Below are 22,483 nucleotides of genomic sequence, written 5' to 3' on the forward strand. Positions count from 1 at the left end.
AACAAGTGCATGGCGCAATATTTTATTTTTTAATTTTACGGCTACACCTGAGGCAGATGCAAGTTCCTGGGCCAGGAATTAAATCCAAGACACAACTGCAACCTATGCCACAGCTGTGGCAATGCGGGATCCTTAACCACGAGGCCACCAGGGAAGGAATGCCAATATTCTTCTTTTATCTATCTATCTATCCATCTAATTTTATTTTATTTTTCTTTTTAGGGTCGTATCTGCAGCATATGGAAGTTCCCAGTGAACTGGAGCTGCGGCTGCAGGCCTATGCCACAGCCACGCCAGATCTGAGCTGCGTCTGTGACCTATGCTGCAGCTTGCGGCCATGCCAGATCCTTAACCCACTGAGCGAGGTCAGGGATTGAACCCACATCCTCATGGAGACTAGTCAGGTTCTTAAGCCGCGGAGCCGCAATGGGAACTCCATAGTTATTTATTTATTTATTTGGACTGTGCCCAAGGCATGGGAAAGTTCTCGGGTCAGGGATTGAAGCTGCACCCCAGCAGCAACCAAGGCTGCTGCAGGGACAACAAGAGATACTTCACCTGCTGTGCCACAAGGGAACTCCATTTTAAATTAATTACTTATTTTATTTATTTTTGGATACAATGGAATACTACTCAGCCACGAAAAACAAAATTTTGGATCAGTGGAACAGAAGCGAGAGTCCAGAAATAATCCCACACATTGGTCAATTAACCATCAATGAAGGAAGCAAGAATATACAATGGAGAAAAGGCAGTCCCTTCAAAAAGCAGTGCTGGGCAAGCTGGACAGCTACGTGTACATCAATGAAGTTAGACTATACTATACAATCATATGCAAAATAAATTCAACATAGCGTAAAGATTTACATATAAGACGTGACACCATAAAACTCCTAGAAGAGAACACAGGCAAAACACTCTGACAGAAATCCTACCAATGTTTTCCTAGGTCAGCCTCCCAAGCCAAAAGAAATAAAAGCCAAATACACCAATGGGACCTAGTCCAATTCATAAGCTTTTGCACAGCAAAGGAAACCATAAAAAAAGGACACCCTACAGAATGGGAGAAAGTATTTGCAAACGATGCAACCAACAAGGGCTTAATTTCCAAAATATACAAACAGTGCATACAACTCTATGACAGATAAACAATCCAACCAAAAAAATGGGCAGAAGACTGAAATAGACATTTTTTCAAAGACGACAGACAGACGGCCAATGGACACATGAAAAGATGCTCAACATTGGTGTTTATTAAAGAAATGAAAATCAAAACTACCATGAGGTATCACCTCACACCAGTCAGAATGGCCATCATTTAAAAGTCTACAAATAACAAATGCTGGAGACAGTATGGAGAAAAGGGAACACTTTTCCTCTAGACTGTTGGGGAGAATGTAAATTGGTGCAGCCACTATGGAAAACAGTTTGGAGGTTCCTTAAGAAACTAAAAATAGAGTGACCATGTGATCCAGCACTCCCACTCCTGGGCACATATCTGGAGAAACACTAATTCAAAGAGATACATGCACCCCAATGGTCAGAGCATCACTATTGACAGCAGTCAAGATGTGGAAACAACTTAAATGTCTACCTATAGACGGATGGATAAAGAAGATGTAGTACCCATGCACAATGGAATACTACGCAGCCACAAAAAGAACAAAATAATGCCATCTGCAGCACCTAGAGACGACTGTACTAAGTGAAATCAGAGAAAGACAACTACCATATGACAGCACTTATATTTGGAATCGCAAATATGATACAAGCGAACTTATTTACAAAACAGAAAGAGACACGCAGACATAGAAAAGAAACTTTTGGTTACCAAAGGGGAAAGGGGGTGGGGAGGAATAAATTAGGAGTTTGGGATTCGTGGATTGAAATGACTACATATAAAAGAGAGAAACAACAAGAGCCTAACCGTATAGCACAGGGAACTATGTTCATTATCTTCTAATAAATGCCATGATGGGAAAGAAAAAAAGAAGAAGAACGAAATTTTGCCATTTGCAGCAACATGGATGGTCTCGGGGGGCATTATGGTGGGTGAAAGAAGTCAGACAGAAAGACAAACACTGTGCGACACGACTTCTGCGTGGGATCTAAAACATACAGCAAACAGTAAAAATAACACAAAAGAAGTGGGCTCGCAGAGAAACAACTGGTGGCAACCAGTGGGGAGAGGGAAGAGGGGGGCAAGGGATTAAGAGACACAGACTCTTAGATGCCAACTCTTGCCTTTGGTGCAGATAAGCAAGGAGATCCTGCTGTACAGCACAGGGAACTATATCCGATCACTTGTGACGGAGCCTGATGGGGGATCATGTGAGAAAAAGAATAGATACATATGTGTATGACTGGGTCACGCTGCTGTCCAGGAGAAAATTGACAGAACACTAAATCAAATGTCGTGGAAAAAATAAAAACCGTTTAAAAAAAGAGATACAACCTGTTAGATATAAAATAAGCTACAAAGATGTATCATACAACATGGGGCACAGAGCCAATATTTTACAATAACTACAGAGCATCAGATTGAAAAACCACGGCTCTCTGCACTGTACACTTACATACGAGGGTGTGCAGCACCTCTACCACGATCTTAAAAAAACTTAGAAACTTTTTTAAAAGAGAGAGAGAGACAGAGACAGAGAAACTTGTTTACACCAGGCAGGTGTCTGCGGGAAAGGGGGGGACACCTGGCCGCCGTACCTTCAGGCTGACGTCGGTCCAGTAGATGTGGTTAGTGGACACGTCGAAGTCCAGCGCGGAGGCCTCCTTGACGCCCGCGAGCGGGATGGCCACGTCGTTGTTGGTGGTGTCCAGGGAGATCCGGTGGATGGCGGCCCTGCTGGTGAACACGAGGAAGGCCTCGGGCACGATGCAGGTCTTCATGTCACTCAGCAGCTCCAGGCCGATGGGGCAGCCGCACTTGGTGGCGCGCGGCGTGAAGAAGCACAGGTGACTGCAGCCCCCGTTCCTGTCCGCGCACGGGTTGGTCCCTGGAGGGAAGGACGCGCGGGCTCTCGACACTGGCGGCTCCACGCTCAGGCGGGGCTGCGTGTCCGCCAGATGCCAGATGGGGACGGCAGGCGGGCAGTGGTTACCCAGGGTCTTCCCGGGCACGGGGAAGGGACGTGCCGTGATGGCGAGCTCTGGACCCAGGGCAGCCCCGCCATTTTCACAACGGCATCCACGTGGCGACCTGGTGACAAGCCGCACCCCCTGTTCCCCAGACCCTGCAGGGCCTGGACTCCTGGCCTGGAGACTGGACTGCAGCCCGGACCCCACCAAAGTGGTTCCTGCCATCCACTGCCCTCCAAAACCCAGGGTCGCCAGGATGGCCAGAGGTGCTTCTTCTGTTATTACGGCAGACGGTACTTAGCATTCATGCATTTATTTCTGCCCAGCCTGGTAGGCTCACTCATCTGCTGGAGTGCTGTTAAAATTGGCTTTAATTTAGTGTTAAGTATGTCTGCTAGAAAGAGATCCTCCGCCCATCTTTCTCAGCAGATCCCAACATGAGAGAAGACGGGAGGGAGGAGACAGCGAGAGGGTCCGGTTTCTCAACTTGATTTAATTTTTGCTTTTTAGGGCCGCACCTGCATCATGGGGACGTTCTCAGGCTGGGGTAGCTTCCAGCCTACACCACGGCCACAGCCACTCGGGACCCAAGCCATGTCTGCGACCTACACACAGTTCACGGCAATGCTGGATCCTTAACCCGCTAAGTGAGGCCATGGATATTAGTCAGGGTCTTAACCCACCGAGCCACAGTGGGAACTCCCCGTTTCTCACCTTTAACTCACTCCCCATGGATACACCATTTTCCTTATCACCAGTGGGCCTCACATTCCACGGGGACGTGGCTGGCAAACTAGGTGTTGATGCCAGCATCTTGTCTCGGAGCACAGGCTGTCCCCAGGGGCCCCCTCCCCCGAACAGCCTCACCTCTGGGCCCTTGCTCAGCTGTCCCTTCTGCCAGGGAAACCCTGCCCCCACCTACTCCCTAAATTCCAAGCTCAAATGCCCTCCTACATATTTTACATACATATATATATATATATATTTTTTTTTTTTGGTCTTTTTAGGGCCGCACCCGTGGCACATGGAGGTTTCCAGGCTAGGGGTCTAATTGGAGCTGTAGCTGCCGGCCTACACTAGAGCCACAGCAACGCAGGATCTGAGCCACGTCTGCAACCTACACCACAGCTCATGGCAATGACAGATCCTTAACTCACTGAGCAAGGCCAGGGATCGAACCTGCAACCTCATGGTTCCTAGTCGGATGCGTCAACCACTGAACCACAATGGGAATGCCCCTATTTTACGTTTTTAAAATTTTTTTCTTTTTGTCTTTTTAAGGCCGCACCCACAACATATGGATGTTCGTAGGCTAGGGGTCGAATCAGAGCTGTAGCTGCTGCCAGCCTGTCTACACCACAGCCTATGTATACCACAGCCACAGCAACATGGGATCCAAGCTGCATCTGTGACCTACACCACAAGCTCACAGCAACGCCGGATCCTTAACCCACTGAGCAAGGCCAGGGATCGAACCCGCGTCCTCGTGGATACCAGTTGGATTTGTTATCACTGAGCCACGAGGGGAACTCACCCTCCCATATATTTTAAAGCCAGGCATCCCTCTAACATCACAACCACAGTTACCAGCCGGGCCGCAGAGCTACGGGGCATCCCACCCGCTACACTGTGCAGCTTGAGGCTGAGCACTGCGCCCCTCTGGTCCTCCCCCTCTCCCAGCAAAGTGTCTCTGATGTGTAGGTCAGTACTAGGCACTGAGGCCCCACTAGAACAGAGTCCCTGCCTCCAACAAGCCCACAGTCCTGTCCCCCATCTGTCCCCCCACCAGAGCTGGACACTACTGTCCCCAGTGTAGTTTGCTGGCTTACACTGGGAACCCTGTTCCTAAAGAGACGAATTAGTTAATTAGCGGGCTCTTGGCAGATCCCGGCTATTGGATGGTGCTGCAGGGTCCAGCCTGCTCATGCTCATGGAGCAGCCCTGCCCGGTGATGAGGTAGAGGCAGCCCTGGCGTGAGTCCTGGGCTTGGCCACCTGCTGGCTACGCAGCTTCACCTCCTTCTTTCCTGGGTTCACGGGGCAATGTCGTAATTAGCGGACAGGGCTGCCCTGGGCACTAAGCACACAGCAGGCACCCAACAAGCGTAAGCCGTGGTCAGCTGTCCTTGACCGTATTCTGACCATCTCCTGCCCTGCCTGGCCCCAGAGTGGCTGCCCCTGCCAGACACTTACACCCCCAGCTTGAGCCTCAAACTGGGCTGCCTGTGGACCAAGCAGCAGGAGGAGCCTGCAGCACAGCTGCCCTGGGGGCTCGAGGCTGACCAGACTCACCGACGGCCTTGGCCACGTTCACGGCCTTGAGCCCCATCAGGTCAGGCAGCTGGTCGATGATGACGTCCCGGCTGGCCTTGACCTTGTGCACGCGCTCGATGCTGCGCCGCTGCCAGTCGGTCCAGTAGATGAAGTCCCCCAGCAGCGTGAACCCGAAAATGTGCGGGAGCTTGTCCTCCAGGAGCGTCCGCCTCTCCGTCCCGTCGATGTTGATCACCTGCGGGACGGCAGACACAGGGCTGCACCAGCCTCGAGCCTGGGCTGCCTGGGACGGGTCGGGCCCCGGCTGTGGCTGCACCTGGCCAGGCCACCGAACAAAGCTGGGTACCACAGCTCAGCTGGATGAGTGACACTTTAGGTGATGGAGCCGCCTTAGGGGCGTTTCCCCACCACCTCCCCTGGGTGGGGACGCTATGCAGACACAGGAGGCATGGTTTGGAACAGGGAGCAAACGGTGTCCTCTCCCTCACCATGTTGATCGACTGGCCATGGCTGCCCAGAGTACCAAGGTGTGGGTGTCGGAGCCAAGATAGGCCCATTGATTAGCAATGTCTGCCCCAGATGCAGCCAGGGGAGGCACCGGATCACACCCTGGACAGAAGCTAAATTGAAAAAGGTCAGACAATTAACATACTGGAGGCCCCGGGCAAGGCTTCCCACTTGCCTGTGGACGAATCTCTCGCTCGGTGAGGACAGGGTGAACGCTGAGGATGCTTCTGGTTCTAAGTCTGAGCCTACAGCTCAGAGATTCTTTCTGACCCCAGACACACTAGTGACTGTTTACTCAGAGATGAAAAAGCTAAATCTTTTCTTGGAGAGTCAGTGCAGATTAAAAGCATCCACCACAAAAGCCGCAGAGGAGAAAAATACTGTCAAACATAAAACTGCCTCAACCGACCGCAACACACAAACAGGATAAGAGGTGATTCCGATGCCACATGATCCCATAGAAGCTTATGTGAAAAGGAAGACGAGAAAAATGCAACATCCAAACTCCTGGGCTCTCAGACGAGGATGAAAGAGACTCGGTGAATTGAACGGCAAGTCTCAACAGGCCTCCTGCCGCCAGATTATATTTCTAGCTCATCGGAAAAGCTGCAAACCTTCTGTCTTGCAGGGCGGCAAACACCTAAGACAGATGGGGTGTGTGTTGAGCAGAAAGGCCTCGGTCCTCTGTCATTGGACAGCACAGGACAAAACGGCCAGGGCAGCCGGGAGGGGCAGGCAGCTCTGGGCCCTGTGGCCGGGGGCCCAGCCCAGCTCTGCCCCACCCCTGCACCCCCACGGACCTCGGACTCTCCTCCTGTAACTGAGGGGAGCAGCTCAAGTCGCCAGGGAAATTAACCAAGCAAAGAACAATGCCTGGGCCCTCACCTGGGAGGACAGCCGAGGAAGCGAGGGCGGGAGAAGAGAAAGAGCATCTCCAAGAGCACAGGGCTCACAGCCCTGCTCCTCCCTTGACACGGACCAGCCAGGGCTGGGTGGGGCGGGGATGGCAGATCAGGGCATGACGGCTACAGAGAAGATAACCCCCATCTGGAAAGTAACAACTCCACATTTTTAATTTTCTTCTTTTCATGGCGCACTTGCAGCTTATGGAAGTTCCCAGGCGAGGGGTCAGGTCGGAGCGACAGCCGCCAGCCTACGCCACAGCCGCAGCCACACCAGATCCGAGCTGCGTCTGAACCTATGCTGAAGCTTGTGGCAATGCCGGATCCTTAACCCACGGAGCAAGGCCAGGGATTGAAACTGCATCCGCACAGAGACTACGTCGGGCCCCAAATCCGCTGCGCCACAACGGGAGCGCCAAGGCTGCACACTTTTTATGTATCAAAATGCCAACACCATCTCTTTAAGAGATTTGTCTGTTCTTCTCTCTGCCCATAATTTCTGAATTTTCTTTTAATAACTCAACTCCAGACATAAATAAATGCATGTTCTATTTTTTTTCTTTTTGCCTTTTTAGGGCCGCACCTGCAGTCCATGGAGGTTCCCAGGCTGGGGGCTGAACCAGAGCTGTAGCTGCCGGTCCATACCAAGGTCACAGCAATGCCAGATCCGAGCCTCATCTGTGACCCATACCACAGTTCACAGAGATGCTGGATCCTGAACCCACTGAGTGAGGCCAGGGATCGAACCCACGTCCTTATGGATACTGGTCAGGTTTGTTACCGCTGAACCACGACAGGCACTCCTGCACGTTCTACTGACGGAGCCAACGAAGTCCATTTTCCCAGATCAGAAACGAGGACAGGGCGCCCAGCGAGGGCAGCTGGCGGCCCGCAGCCCTTCCTCTCCCCCGCCTCCGTCCCCACCCCTGCCCCCCTCTGGTTGCCCAGAACAAAGTAGGGGGAGGCGATGAGCTGCTCCCCTAGGGCCGGGCTGGTGGCACCCCTCCCACCACAAGGACAGAACCCGGGCTCTGGGCTGGCAGGGCCTCGCTCTGACCCCCAAGCCCCTCCTTGACCCCGTCACTCTCCACACAACTATAGGTCTCTCTCTTTTTTTGGGGGGGGGGGTCTTTTTAGGGCCACACCCGTGACATGGAGGTTCCCGGGCTAGAGGTTGAATTGGAACCACAGCCCCCGACCTACCCCACAGCTCACGGCAACACTGGATCCTTCACTCACTGACTGCGGCATGCTCCCGGATCCCAGTCGGGCTCATTAACCACTGAGCCACGGCGGGAACTCCATGACTGTGGGTCTCTTGAAGCCCTTCGCAGGCCTCCAGCTTGGAAGGACATCTAGACTCCAACACTTGAGAGAATAAATGACCCCAGGATGGCCTTTTTAAGGCAGCTTTCAGGGCACCTTGATCAAAGCCGACACATCCGTGAAAGCGACTGTGCTGGACCAGGCCTTTCCCAAGTCCTGGAGCAGAGCAGTGAGGCCTGTCCGCAGAGAGCACATGGGTCAGCTCCCCGGGTCCCTCTGGGCCCAACTCGGGAGCCTTGGCCCTTCCCGGGCCCCAATGGAGGGTGGGGGGCAGACAAAGGGGACTTGCCCATCTGCCTCCCGGGTGGGGGAAGTATCAGAACAGAATCCAGAAACAACAGATCGAATCCGGGACGCCCAGTAACATGGGGCCAGGAAAGAGCAGGGGGCACGACGGTCCAGGACAGGGGCTGGCAGCTATTTCCGAAAAGGATCTTTAGCTTTGTGGCCGCACGGTCCCCGTCATGGGAAAGCAGCCGTGGGGGGGACATGGGGGGAGGGGCTCAATCAAGCACGAGTGGAGTTCCCTGGTAGCCGAGCCGTTAAAGGATATGGCATTGTCACTGCTGTGGCCCAGGTTTGATCCCTGGTCCAGGAACTTCCATGCACCTCGGGCGTGGCCAAAAAAACCCAACCAAGTACGTTCTAAAGAAACTGCAAAAAAAAAAACCCTATATGGGGGGGACAAATTTGAATCTCACATTATTTTTCATGTTAGGAGATATTATTCTTTTGTTTTCAAACACTTAAACTACAAAAACCACCCCTCATTTGAGAGTGGCACAAAAACAGGCATTTTGGAGTTCCCGTGTGGCTTAGTGGTGAATGAATCTGACTGGCATCCGTGAGGACGCAGGTTTGATCCCTGGCCTTGCTCAATGTGGCTTGGATCCTGTGTTGCTGTGGCTGTGACACAGGCTGGCAGCTGCAGCTCCAATTCGATCCCTGGCCTGGGAACCTCCATTCGCCACAGGTGCAGCCCTAAAAAGTAAAACAAAAACAAAAACAAAAGGCATTCTGGCCTGGGGGCTATAGTTTCTGACCCTGGGTCTAGAAGTTCCCTGGCCCTTGATTTTCGGGAAAGGAAACGAGACGCCTGCGGGCAGTCAGGTCAAAACGGTCAAGGCAGATGCCAGAGGCGCCCAGTGTCCACCAGCCACACTCTCTTTGGCCTTTTGGCCTCCGCCCTCCCGGACTCAGCTTGGCTCCGCAGCCCAGGCCCAGGAACAGGGTGGGAGAGAGGCAACCCAGGCTGAGCAGGGCCCGGTCCCGTGACCAGCTCATGACCTGACTTGCAGATCAAGGGCTGTGTGGCAGGAGGGAGGGCGGGCAGACCGCACAAGCGCCCCCAGCTGGGCTCCCAAAAGCAAGACCTGCAGCTGTGGGGTCAGCAGGGCGGCCCCCAAAACAGGGGACCCCAGAAAGTCATGTGAGGTGCAACTTCCTTACACGGAATCCTGTTTCCAATGACTCGGCCACGCGAGGAGAACAACTCACAACCAATCCTCCGAAAACACACATTTCAAGGAAAAAGACGCCTACATTCCATTGGAGTCATTATACTCAGAAGCAAAACCCCCAATTAAAACTGCTACAGTTATTTCGTTTCATGTAACAAAAGGCTCTCTCTCTCTCTCTCTCTCTCTCACACACACACACACACACACACACACACACACACACGCACGCACACACGCACACACGCCTACCTGCCAACAGCTCATGGCCCCGTTGCTCGGAAGCCCTGTGCCCGCCCTCCTCTTTGCTCCTGGACAGGGACCCACAGACTGTCTGTGACCCCTGCGACGAGTGTTTCCTCTGATGGGGCCGGATGTCACCTCCACCGACTCAGGAAATGTCAGGAGCAGGGGGACGGATGTATTTTTAACTTCTCAGTCTGTGATTCATCCTTGGGCCCCCCGCCCCAGCGGGAGTGTCGCTCCCCACTGGGGACTCCCCACACAAGCCTGCCAGGGACGTCGGCAGCAGCAGACAAGCTCCCTGCAATCCTGGTAGGACACTGGATGGGGCAGGGTTGCTAAGAGCCCAGGTGGCCCCCCGGGGCCACCAGCAAATATACCATAAGCCACACACAGGCGACACTTCCTGCTGCAGAGACACGCCAAACAGCCTGGGCTGTGGGTCGGCCTTGAGACTTCTGTTCCTTCCGTCCTCAGGTCAGAGCGACCCTGGAGGAAGCTTTAGAAAAGCAGCTCAAGCTCACCAGGGTCTCACTCAGTGACTGACGGCGGAGACCAGCCCTCAGGGACACACCCGATCCAGGGACGTGGCACATGGCTAACACCCACAGCCAGGGACCGGCCTGATCCTTTTTTTCTCTCCTTTTTAGGGCTGCACCTGCGGCATGTGGAGGTTCCCAGGCTAAGGGTTGAATCAGAGCTGCAGCTGCCGGCCCACAGCCACAGCCACACCAGATCCAAGCCACATCTGTGACCTACACTGCAGCTGTCTCAAGATCCTTAACCCACTGAGCGAGGCCAGGGATTGAACCCAAATCCTCATGGATACTAGTTGGTTCTTAACCCACTAAGACACAAGGGAACTCTCATGGGGTGTTTGGACGCTTTTCCTACCTCAGGATTAATGGTGGACAAGACTCCTCCCTTGACTCGAGAAACAAAAGGAAACAGAACATACACACAGCAGTGAGAGGAGAAGGCTTCAGAACACACGCAGCTGGAAAAGCAGCTGGGGCGCTGTCAGGGGGGCCTGAACGACTGCCCCCCTCCCACCCTTTCTCCTTAGCACCCCTCTGGAACACGGACCCCAGGGTACAGGTCTGCGCCGTGGTGCTTTTTCAGCACAAGGCGAGAGTCAGTGAGTGTTCTAGAGAGACCAGATGCTCGCCGAGGGGTGGGGAGGGGGCGGGAGGGACAGACAGGCAGCAGACAGTGTGAGGACGTGACAACGGGAGTTCTGCGCAGAGGCGATCCAACAGGGGGCTGTGGGAGAGGGGGCTGCAAAAGGACGGGGAAGGGGACAGAGGGAGAGGTCACTTCTGACACAAACCCAACGTGTCCTGACACCCTGCCAGGGGGCCAGCACGGAGCCCCCAGTTCACGGTCAGGGCTCCCCTGTGCTCGGGCAGACAAGTGCACTGGGATGATGGCGGTGACTCTGTGGCCTGGTGACCGCTCAGGCTGCACAGAGCTCAAGGCCCCTCAGCCCCCGTCTGCTCCAACGCTGCTGTTCAAACGCGAGGCTTCCGTCCGTCCCATACGACAGCGTGACGCTCGGGGCTCGGCCTGTGGGTGGATATGCTGAGAGCGGAAAATCCAAAAGCACCTGCTGGCCCCGTGACCCTGAGCAGGTTACTGTTTCCTGGACCTCAGCCCCTCATCCGCAAAGGGGGACGATGCCACATAGCTCAAAGGGTTGTCTCGGGACAGGCACATGGGGAGGTGGGCAACGCCACGTGTCATCAGGAAAAATGGCCATCACTGCCGCCAGACGCCACAGCGCACCCGAATAACGAGAAAAAGGGAAGTTTTATAAGTGCCGGCGAGGACATGTGGACCTCGGAACACGCACCTCCTTCACGGATGCCGGAAACAGACCATGTTCGCCGAGGCGGGGGGCGGGGGGGGGGCGCGGGCTGGGGGTTTGGGACTGGCACCTGCACACTCTCATATATGGAAAGGATGCTCCATGGGGACCTGCTGTATAGCCCAGGGAACTCTCCCCAGTGCTCTGTGACAGTCTATGTGGGAAGAGAATCTGAAAAAGAGTGGACGTGTGGCTGCGTCTAACTGAATCACTCTGCAGTACAGTGGAAACGAACACAGCTATACCTCAATACAAGTTAAAAAAAAAAAAAAAAGAGCACACTATACTGCTAGCAGACAGTGGGCAAAAACGGTGCAGACTGTGGAAAACAGTCTCACGGTTCCTGAGTGAGTTAAAGATCAAACTACTATATGACCCAGCGATTCCCCTCCTCATATATATGCCCCAAAGAATCAGAAACAGGTGCTCAAACAAAAGCATGTCCACAAGGGCTCATACAAGAATATAATTCACAGCAGCCAAAAGGTGAAAGCAACCAGATACCCACCCGCAGGTGGACAAACAAAATGTGGTCTCTCCACAAGTGGAATATTATTTGGCCAGGAAAAGGGATGAAGGGCTGACATGCTACCACATGATGAAGCCTGCCAACATTCTGCTGCCAGAAGCCAGACACAAGAGATCACTGAGTCGACTCATGTGCAGCGTCCAGAGCAGGCAAATCCATAGAGGCAGACAGCAGGTTAGTGGCTGTCAGAGGCAGAGGGGTGGGGAGGGGAGACAGGGCACCAACCACTTAGTGGGTACAGGACTGGGGTGATGAACACGTTCTGGAACCAGGTTGCGGCGATGGTGTGTCTAACCGTGTGAATCAACTACATGCTGCTGAGCTCTACACTTTAAAATGGCCAAAATGGTTAATTTTATGTGATTTTATCAAAAGAAAAAAGAAAACCAACCCACTGCTACAGGAGTCAACAGAGGGATAGTGGTGACGTCTCCAGCAGTGTTGGCTGGACACACGAATCCCCAGCCCCTCCTGGGGGGTGGCTGGGTGACCAAGGAGACGAAGCCTCGTGCTCGGCTGACCCTGCTGGAACCAAGGGTCTCGCCTTCAGGCACAGAGGCTCCAGAGACAAGTGTCTTCAAACTCTAGCAACAAGATCCTTTTAAAAGTGATCATTAAAAAAAAAAAAAAAAAAAAATGGAGTTCCCATCGTGGCTCGGCGGAAATGATTCTGACTAGCATCCATGAGGAGGCAGGTTCGATCCCTGGTCTCGCTCAGTGGGTTAAGGATCCGGCATTGCCGTGAGCTATGGTGTGGGTCACAGATGTGGCTTGCATCTGGTGTTGCTGTGGCTCTGGCATAGGCCGGCAGCTGTAGCTCCGATTAGACCCCTAGCCTGAGAACCTCCATATGCCGCAAGTGCGGCCCTAAAAAGACCAAAAAAAAAAAAAAAAGACGTGATGGTTTATAGAGAATCCAACAGGAAATGGTACCAACTGCAGCTCTCTGGGTTTACGTGGGAGAGGCATCCCGTTGGCCCTGAGTCCCCCTCCTGGTCCTGCTCAGAAGTGTGGCTTTTTTTTTTTTTTCCTTTCTTTTTACGGCCATACCTGCGCCATATGGAAGTTTCCAGGCTAGGGGTGGAATCAGAGCTGCAGCTGCCAGCCTATGCCACAACCACAGCAACAGAGGATCTGGGCCGCATCTGTGATCCATGCTACAACCTGCGGCAATGACAGATCCTTAACCCACTGAGTGAGGCCAGGGACGGAACCTGCATCCTCAGAGAAACAACACTGGGTCCTTAACCCCCTGCGCCACGATGGGAACTCTAGAAACACAGCTTGAAACCCTGAGACACAGACACACGTTCACAGGCTCACTCCTGCCCTCCCCCAGCAAGCTCCCTGGGGGCGGGGGGGTTGTTCCTCCCGGAGAAGAGCGATGGCGACCCCCGGTGTGACATCAGTGAGCAGTGACCTGACCAGAGCTGATGAGAATCCCTGGGAAGCTATGGGGGCCGGGGGGCGGGGGGGGGGGTCCACGCCGGGGAGCGGCGAGAACGCCAGGGACATCCGACATCCGCACAGGGACAGATTTAACTACCGAGCAGTCAGGACACCGCAAACCACACAGCGGGAGCAAAAGGCAGCTGCCGAAGCACACGAAGCACACGAACAGGGCGCCACGTGAACTGTATAAAATCGCACAGAACAGGATTACGTGATGTTCGGGAAAACAGCCATGTCTCCAAGCTCAGAAAGGGATTTTGTTTTTGTTTTTTTAGAGCCACACCCACAGCACATGGAGGTTCCCAGGCTAGGGGTCCAAATGGAGCTTCAGCTGCCGCCTACACCACAGCCACAGTAACTCGGGATCCGAGCTGCGCCCGCCACCTACACCACAGCTCACAGCAACGCCGGATCCTCAACCTACTGAGCGAGGCCAGGGACCGAACCTGCGTCCTCACGGATGCCAGTCAGGTTCGCCACAGCTGCACCATGACGGGAACGCCCCGAGAAAGGTGTCCTGCAGTGTCGAGCAAGGAGAAATAGGGCTCCTGCTCGACAGGCCCAAACGCCAAGAAAATGTCTTTGCATGCTTGGGAACCAGTTGCCAAATCCAGGCTCAGCTACGCGGATGGTGTATTTCCGAGGCTGGGTGGTGCATGTGTGATCGCTGCTCGTTGCCGTCACGGTGTCTTTATTTTCTGAAATAGGTCAGGCCTCACGAGAAGGTGTACAAGTCGCTGGGAGGGCTCCCTGCGCCCAGTTTCCCCGGGGATAACACCTCACATCACCACGTCCAGCCCACGGTGCTCCTCCCTGCACGCCTTTCAGGCGTCAGAGACGTATCATAACAAGCTGGTTTTGTCCAAGGATTCTATGTGACCCAAGAGCAGAGCACAGGCCCCATCTGATGCCCCCATGCACGTATGACGGGGTGCAGGGGCAGCCTGGCCCGGCCTCTGCTTAACACCCAGAGCCCAGGGTCTGTGCGGCTGCACCCGCCACCGGCGCTGACGGCCCCGGGACCCTCTGGGGCGGACTCACCTCGATCTTGTCTGTCTTGGCGTCTCCCCAGTAGAGCTGCCCCTCCTGCAGGTCCAGAGCCAGTCCGTTGGGCCAGCCAAGGGAGGTGTTGACCAGGACGTGCCGCTCCTGCCCGTCCAGGTGGGCGCACTCGATTTTGGGGCTCTCCCCCCAGTCTGTCCAATACATGAGGCTGGAGAAGAAGCACGTGTCTGTGACGCTGTCTGTCTGTCTTGTCTCCGCTGCATCCCAGGACCAAGAACGACACCTGCCCCATCACACGGGAGGTGCTGGGGGAAGGCGGACCGACGGGACGGATGGGGGTCGAGCCCCAAGTGCAGGGCTGGGGGCTCCACAGGGAAGAGCAGGGGCTGAACCACTGCTAGCGGGGTCCTTGGACTCAAGACAGCAGACGCCCTGCCGGGGACCTGGGGGCTGGAGGGCTGAGCGCCCGCAGGGAGAAGAGGCACATGGAGCCTCCTGCAAGTAGCTGAAGGGCTCCTGTGAGCAAAGCGAAGCAGGCCATATGCTCTGGGCGGCCCCAAGAAGCAGAGTAGGATCCCGGGGCAGGGGCTTCAGCCCAGGGAAAGCTGCCAGAGTCGTGCCCTAAACCCAGCATCCAGCCGAGCTGGTGGCCTCTCCCCCTTCCTCCACCCCCAACCTACCTTGGATCTCACACTCCTGAGCTGACCCCATTTCTCAGGGTGCTCACCAGGGGTCAGGAGGAACCCCACCCACTTCACACACGAGGACAGTGAAGCTCCGGAGTGGGTGACCTGACAGCCCATCGCTGGCAGCGTGGGGGTAGGGCCTCTCTGCCACCCTCGGAGCCCCAGTCCCGTCACTGACGCTGGTGATGCTCCTTGACCCTCAGACCCCAGGGACCCGCTTCTCCACCCACCCTCCTTGGGGGACAGTCCTGCTCCTCAACCACCTCGCCAAGCAGCATCTGTCTATATGCCCACCGGGGCCCGGGCTCCACAGGCGCCGTCCCCGGCTGCCTGAGCCACGTCCAGCGGTGCAGCTGCAGCGCGACCTGCCCCCGTGGCTGTGCTTCTACCACAGAAGCAGCGCCACAGCAAGAGCACGTCCGACAGTCCCGGGCCAGGGCCGGGTGCACGGGCTCCACAGGCGGACAGCCCCCGCCACCAGGCACCGCGATGGGCACGTCACCTGAGCCTCAGCCCCGGGGAGATGGGGAGAGCTCCTGACACCTGAGGGGCAGCAGCATTCCGGGGGGTGGGAGGGTCACCATGGCTAATGTCCGCTGCTCCCCACAGGGACAGCTGCCGGGGTGGCCCTCCTCTGTCCTCCCAGCTCCTCCAGACCTTCTCCAGGACCTGGTCCCTCATGCTGCATCGAGGCCAGGGGGCTTCCTCTGCAGCCCCCAGAACGCCCAGCACCCCTCCCCCATCAGGTCCACCAGCTTCGCGTTCTTGGTCACGAGCCCGTAGGAAGGGACCCAGCCGCTATCCTCTGAGCTGCTGGCATCCCAGAAAGGCTCCTGCACTGATGGAGAAGCTCTCGGTTGTCACCGAATCCTTAAATGGGAAGTTGGAACCAGACCGCCAGGTCCAGTGCCCACCTCCCAGCTGCGTGATCTTGGGCAAGTCCCTTCCCCTCTCTGGGCTTCAGCTTCCTCCTCCGAATCCTGCGCCCGCCCCGCAGGGGAGGGGAGGAGGCAGACGTGCCTGCTGAGGCCCGGCTCAAGTGCAGTAAGGGCCGCGGTGGCCGCTGCTCCTGTTACCAGCATCAGCTCAGTAGTCACCCTGGAGGGTGGCTCTGCTTTTACAGGTGAGAATATTGAAGCCCAGGGAGAAAAATGACTGACCCAAGGTCTCCAGGACTTTCTATAAATGTAACCAAGCTGTGTGAGAGCTTCTCAAAGTCTGGTCCCCAGATGGGCCCATCTCCTGCGAGCTTGTTGGAAATGCAAGATCTGAACCGGCACTGAGCCCACGGCCCAGCCTTCAGGCCCACCCGGTCGCGGGAGAGAGCTCCGGGACGCCCGGCCCCACGCCGCCCAGCTCCCGGCCCGCCCGCCACAGCCTTACCCCATCACGGGGTGCAGCACGATGGCGCGGGGCTCGTCCAGGTCCTCGGACACCAGGATCTTGCGGGAGGTGCCGTTGAGGCGCGTCACCTCGATGCGGTCGGTGCCCGTGTCCGTCCAGTAGAGGTTGCGGGCCACCCAGTCGACCGCGATGCCGTCCGGGTCGTTGATCTCGGTGTTGACCAGCGTCTGCGCCCCCGACCCGTCCAGGTACGCCCTGCGGATGGCCCGCACCTCGTCGTCCGTCCAGTACACGTAGCCCTCCAGCGGGTCGTAGTCGATGGCGATGGCGTGCCGGATGTCGTCCACCTGCAGCACGATGTCGGTGAAGTCCGGCGTGTCCAGCGAGATCCTCCGCAGGTCCGTCCTCCGGGCCAGCAGCAGCACCTCCTCGGCCCCTGCGGACACAGGAGCGGGGGCGTCAGAGCTGGGCCTGCGGTGGGCGTGGCGGGGCTCTGCCGGGTCCCCGGGGACGCCCCTGCGATGACAGGTCGTGTCAGGGAACGCTTGCTGTGATCTCCCTCCGCAGCCACTCGTTCATCCTGAAGGAGATCCCTGAGGCCAGCGCTGTGTGTGTCCCCATCGTCCAGACGAGCAGACAGAAGCACAGAGAGGTTAAGCAGCCCTCTGAAAGCCACACAGCCACCAGCTCCAACCGCTGCGTAAGAAGCGCCTCACGCTCAGAACTCCTTCTTCCCTGCAAGCCCCTCTCCTGGCCACAAACCGGCCGCGACTGCAGTCCCGAGCGGGCACTGGGCTCCAGGCCCCACTCGCCCACCGTACTCCTCAGAGCCCCCGCCGGACCTCACCTTCTACGTGCTCACCCTTCATGGCTCAGCCCGAACGCTGCTTCTTCCCCGAAGCCCACCGTTGCCTCCCCACACCTACCCAGCAAGGCAGCCTCAGGCCCCAAGAGCACACGTCATCCCAGGTCCCGTCCTGCCCAGGTGGGCATCTCACTGACAGGTGAGCACCTTGGAGGCCGTTGCCCCATCTTCCCCTTTGTCACCCTGGTGGCCTTGCGTTTTGCTGTGTATTGGTTTGTTGTGACTTCCAGCCCCCTTGTTTATGACTTAAGTGACGCTGTTTTGATCTGTTTACACTGGGAAGCCGTGCCAGGGTGACACCACAGGCCATCTGTTGCTGTGGGTAAGCGCTGAGAAGCCCAGCTGGGGACGGGCCTGGGCTCCGCTGGGGGCTGGTCGATGCGGATTACGGAATAGCAGCCAGGACGCGCTGGACGCTGGGGCTTGAGACACCCAGTCTGTGAGGACTCACCCAGAGGGTGTTCGGTCTGGGCCAGGTGACTCTTTGCTGATCTAAACAGCTCTCCAAAGGTCTGGAGCCGCTCCTGCCAGGGCCAGGCCACTCCTGGTCAGCAGTGGCATGAAAGCGGGCAACAATCTCAGGAAGAGAGGGGCCTTGGCAAGGCTCCTCCTTGCAGGCAGTGGTACAAGGGCCCCCGGAGTGAGGACCTTCACCTCCCCCACCAACTCTGGCGCCATCACCCACTAGCATGTGCCCCGGCAGCAAGGGGTGGAAGCTGGCGGCTGATACCCAGCTTCAACTGACTCCACACAGAACAAACTCAGAGAAAGGTACACCTCAGCCTTTACAGCCTGGAACAAGGATGTGACTGGTTTGGAACATGTTCTTTCTTTCTTGACTTATTAAGAGACTTTTTTTTTTTTTTTTCAGGGCTGCACCTGCGGCATATGGAGGTTCCCAGGCAAGGGGTTAAATCGAAGCTGTAGCCGCCAGCCTACAGCACAGCCACAGCAACGTGGCATCCGAGCCGCGTCTGCGACCTACATCCACAGCTCACGGCAATGCTGGATCCTTAACCCACTGAGCGAGGCCAGGGATCAAACCCGAGTCCTCATGGGTCCTAGTCGAGTTCGTTAGTGCTGAACCACAGCGGGAACTCCTTTTCCTTTTCATTTTTCACAGTTTTATTGAAGTAGAGTTAATTTACAAGGTCGTGATGACTTCTGCTGTGCAACGAAGTGATTCAGTGATACGTGCCCACACAGCCATTCTCTTTCCGACTCTCTCCCCCCACAGAGCATCACAGCATGTCGGACAGAGTGGACTATTACTATTACAGACCATAATTCCCAGGACGACCCCGTGTTAGGTAAGTTACTGGCAACAACATTCTCAGCGTCTGAGAATGCCACGACTTGCCCTGAATAAAAGCACATTTGACTCTGTCCTGCACCCTCCCTGGGATTCATCACGACTTCGAGCAGAAGTAGCAGGTGTGGCCTCACGCAGGCTCAGGGATCCAGGGGCTGGGGGAGGGGGGCAGCCCTGACCTGGACACCTCCAGAGGTAGCTGGAGTCAGGATGGGCGCCCACCGTCCCAGAGCTGGGTCCCCATGCACTAGTTCACTCTGGTCCTTTCTGGTCCCAAGGACCCACAGGGGCAAGATGAGGCGCAGAGACCGCTTCCAGACTTTGAGGCCATGCGCCTGGTTGGATGACAGGCCCAGAACAGGGAAGAAGCTGCCTGAAGTCTCACGACAGTGAGGGAGGGGGAGGGTCCAGCACCTCCATCATAATGAGGCCCCCAGGCCTGGGCTCTGCAGCCACCGGGTCCACACAGTCCGTAATCAACAGACTGGGCTTCCTGCCCGGAGGGTGGAGACCAGAGAACCCCGCGTTTTGCAGAGTGGTTCTGGGGTTCCCTGCCCTGCATTTCAAGGCCCAGAGTTCATAATCCGATTCCCCCGCTAGAGGGCGCATGCGGACAGCGGTGGCTTCCTGAGCCCCGGGCTGGGGACACCCAGGCAGGCAGTGGAGGACCCGGGCAGGTCCCCGACCCTCTCTGGGCCTTGGTTTCCTCATCTGTGGTGGAAGGTGTCCGAGTCTCCATCTAGCTCTGACTCGAGAGGACCATAAACCAAACTCTATGGAGGGTTCTGCCTTAATCTCCCGGGGTCGGGTTGGGGGCCGGAGGGAGCTCCCCAGGACATGGCCAGGAAGAGCCTTGTGCCCCAGGGTACTTGTCCCAACAGGCTGCTGGCTCCCAAGCTGAGGCTTGGGACAGCCTCGCTGTGCACATGGAAGAGTGTAGATGACAAATCTGACCTCAAATGGCACTTCTGCCCAGTGCCACAGAAAATATCGGCTCCCAACATGACCCGACCCTCGGCCCCAAAACACATGCTGAGCCTGTGGCTCCCACCCCTGCTCCCATGATCCTCTAGACACAGTTGCCCCAAATAGCGTAATCCTTACACCAACCTCTGAAATGTGATTGTGCCCCACTTTACTGAGGAGAACCCGGGGCACAGAAAGGTTGAGCTTCCCACCCAAGGGCACACAGCAGCCAGTGGGAAAATAAGGTCCGGTGAACATTTCAATCCCTGGAATCGGCACAGGCAAGAAGCCCAAGGTCAGACAGCTGGCTCAGTCACCCCAACTGTATCTTTTAGGCCCTGGACCTGGGGTGGGAAAAACAGATGCGGGCATTGTCCCCAGGGGCACCCCTGGGGTCACAGGACAGAGACCTTCAGCACGCGAGACCGTTAGTGCCTCCGTCTAGGAAGGGAAGCTGGGGTCACGGGTATCTGTGAAGGGGGCCGCTGGTTGAGACAGAGGGGTCTGGGATCCACGTGGCTGTGACCACGCAGCAGATTCCAGCAGAGTGTCCCCAGTGGGCAAAGAGCCACCAGGGCGAAGTGTGCCCGGCCCCAGCCCTCGGGCAACCAGGTTGATACAAAGCCTCAAGCACACCACCCCCACCACCAGGGAAGCCCATTGTCAGCATTGCTTAGGGTTAAGTCTCTGTGGCGGAGGCAGTCATCAACTGCTGGGGTAAATCCGAAGGTGTTAATTGACTCTCAAGTGGGAGGGGCTTTCTCTGACACCCCTTGGGTCGCAGAGCCTTTGAGGTTTCACTTGAGCTCTGTTGAAAAAAAATGCAGAGAATAGGACCCCCAGGAGAGCGGCATGCAGGCCTGTCTGCCCAAAGGTCTGGGCACCTCATGCCCAGCCCGTAGGCATGGGGTGTGCCACCCAGGGCCAGGCCAGTGGGGGGCAGCTGCACAGAGGGGACCGCCGGCCTGGGCACCCTTGCAGGCAGACATATCATGGCAGGTGCCCACAGGTGACGTCCGAGGTTGTTGGGAATGAGGTGTGAGCAGAAGCCTGGCCTTGGGACCCCTGGGGTGGGCACAGGGCACTGGGCCGGCCACGGGAAGAGAGACCAACCCCAAGCCCGGGACCAGGCACAGCGTCTGGGGAGGAGTTTGTTAAACACCAGGAAGGTAAACTGTTTAGAACTGAAGCGTTTGGCCAAACGGTTTTCTCTGGGATTGTTTAAACTGACAGCCTGCCCCCCGGTGCTGCCAAAATAAGCGAAAGCTGCCCTTGCCGGCTGGCCAGGCGGCTCGGACCTGCCCCGCCCCGCCCCGCTCTGCACACACTCAGGAAAGAGGGACGCATGGCTATGCCCGGGGGCCAGGTTCAGGGCATGGGCGCAGCCTCCTGGCAGAGTGTCCTCCTCAAAACGGAAAAGCAGACCCGAGGGGTGGCCCAGGGCCACAGACACGACCCGCTCAGCATCGCCCTCCCTGCCAACCTCCATCCAGACCAAGCCACAGGGCACCGTCTCTGTGCCAGGCCCGCGCTGACACACGTGAGCAGACAGGCAGAAGAGCTGCCGAAACAGCCCCGCAAGCCAGGTGGGTTGCCCGCAGTGTGGGGGCCAGACACCCGAGATGAAGGTGCCGCTCTGAGGCTCTGGGGCGACGCCCCGCCTGGCTTCGGGCCAGCGCTCCCTGCCGCTCCTGGGCTTGCGGTCACCCCCTCCGATCGCCACCTCCATCTCGCCGCGCCCTCCTCCCCACGCATCGGCGCCTGGGGGTCCCCTGCACGAGGTGCCCGTCACGGGGGTTAGGGCCCGTCCTGATCCAGCAGGACCGCCCGCTTAGCTGGGTTACTTCTGCAAAGACCCAATTTCCAAATTAGGGTCCGGGGGTGGGACTTCATGTCTTTTGAGGGGGACGCTATTCAAACCCCAACATGCGAGGAGCAGAGAGTGAGGGGATAGGTGGGCGTGTCTGCTCTCAGCTTGGGGACCCCTGAGAGTCTGAGTTGTCACACAGGCTGCAAGCAGAACGCCAGGGGAGCTCGGAGTCCAGCCCCATGTGCAAGGAAGCCTCATGCAAATAGCAGGCCGTGCCCACAGCAGGAGCCTGGCTACACAACCCACGCGGCCACCCCAGCCTGTGCCAGCAGGAAACTCACAAGAACGGCTGCCGCGTTCTCTCGGGAGGACTCCAGCCTGCCCTCCAGTCTCTGGCAGGGGTCTGTGCGCTTTCCACGGGGGGCCTGACGGCGGATGCCCTGGGCGTGGCAGGCCGGCCACCTCCCAAAGCCTCAGCTCCACCACTGCAGCACGAAAGCCAGCCCAGATGGTGCCAATACAAAGGTGTGCAAACACGAGGCTGCGTGTGGACACGGAAACCGGACGGTCCTATCACTGTCCCGGGTCACAAGACCTCCTGCTCGTGATTTTCTTTCAACCATGTAAAAACCACTCCTAGCCTGTGGCTGCCCCCACAGACAGGGAGCCATTTGGCCCGTGGGTGGGGATTGCTGACTCTTGTATGGGAAATGTGACTTTTTCCAACATGAAAAGTAAATTTCTTGTTGTTGTTGTTGTTGGTTTTTTTTTTTTTTTTTTTTGGCTGCACCTGAGGCATGTGGAAATTCCCAGGCCAGGGATCGAACTGGAGCCACAGCAGTGAGAACA

At 56.6% G+C, this 22,483-nt stretch overlaps 1 protein-coding gene across 1 annotated transcript in view; it reads right to left on the minus strand.

Annotated features, from left to right (window-relative positions):
• Positions 1 to 22,483, minus strand: part of LRP5 (LDL receptor related protein 5) — a 121,806-nt gene that overhangs the window by 39,840 nt on the left and 59,483 nt on the right. The window contains 4 exon segments of the mRNA XM_047775070.1: positions 2,719 to 3,008; positions 5,382 to 5,598; positions 14,688 to 14,859; positions 16,721 to 17,117. Of these exon segments, the coding sequence (XP_047631026.1) occupies positions 2,719 to 3,008; positions 5,382 to 5,598; positions 14,688 to 14,859; positions 16,721 to 17,117 (1,076 nt within the window).

The sequence above is a fragment of the Phacochoerus africanus genome, chromosome 4 (assembly GCF_016906955.1).
Source record: "Phacochoerus africanus isolate WHEZ1 chromosome 4, ROS_Pafr_v1, whole genome shotgun sequence".
In the NCBI taxonomy this organism is placed as follows: domain Eukaryota; kingdom Metazoa; phylum Chordata; class Mammalia; order Artiodactyla; family Suidae; genus Phacochoerus; species Phacochoerus africanus.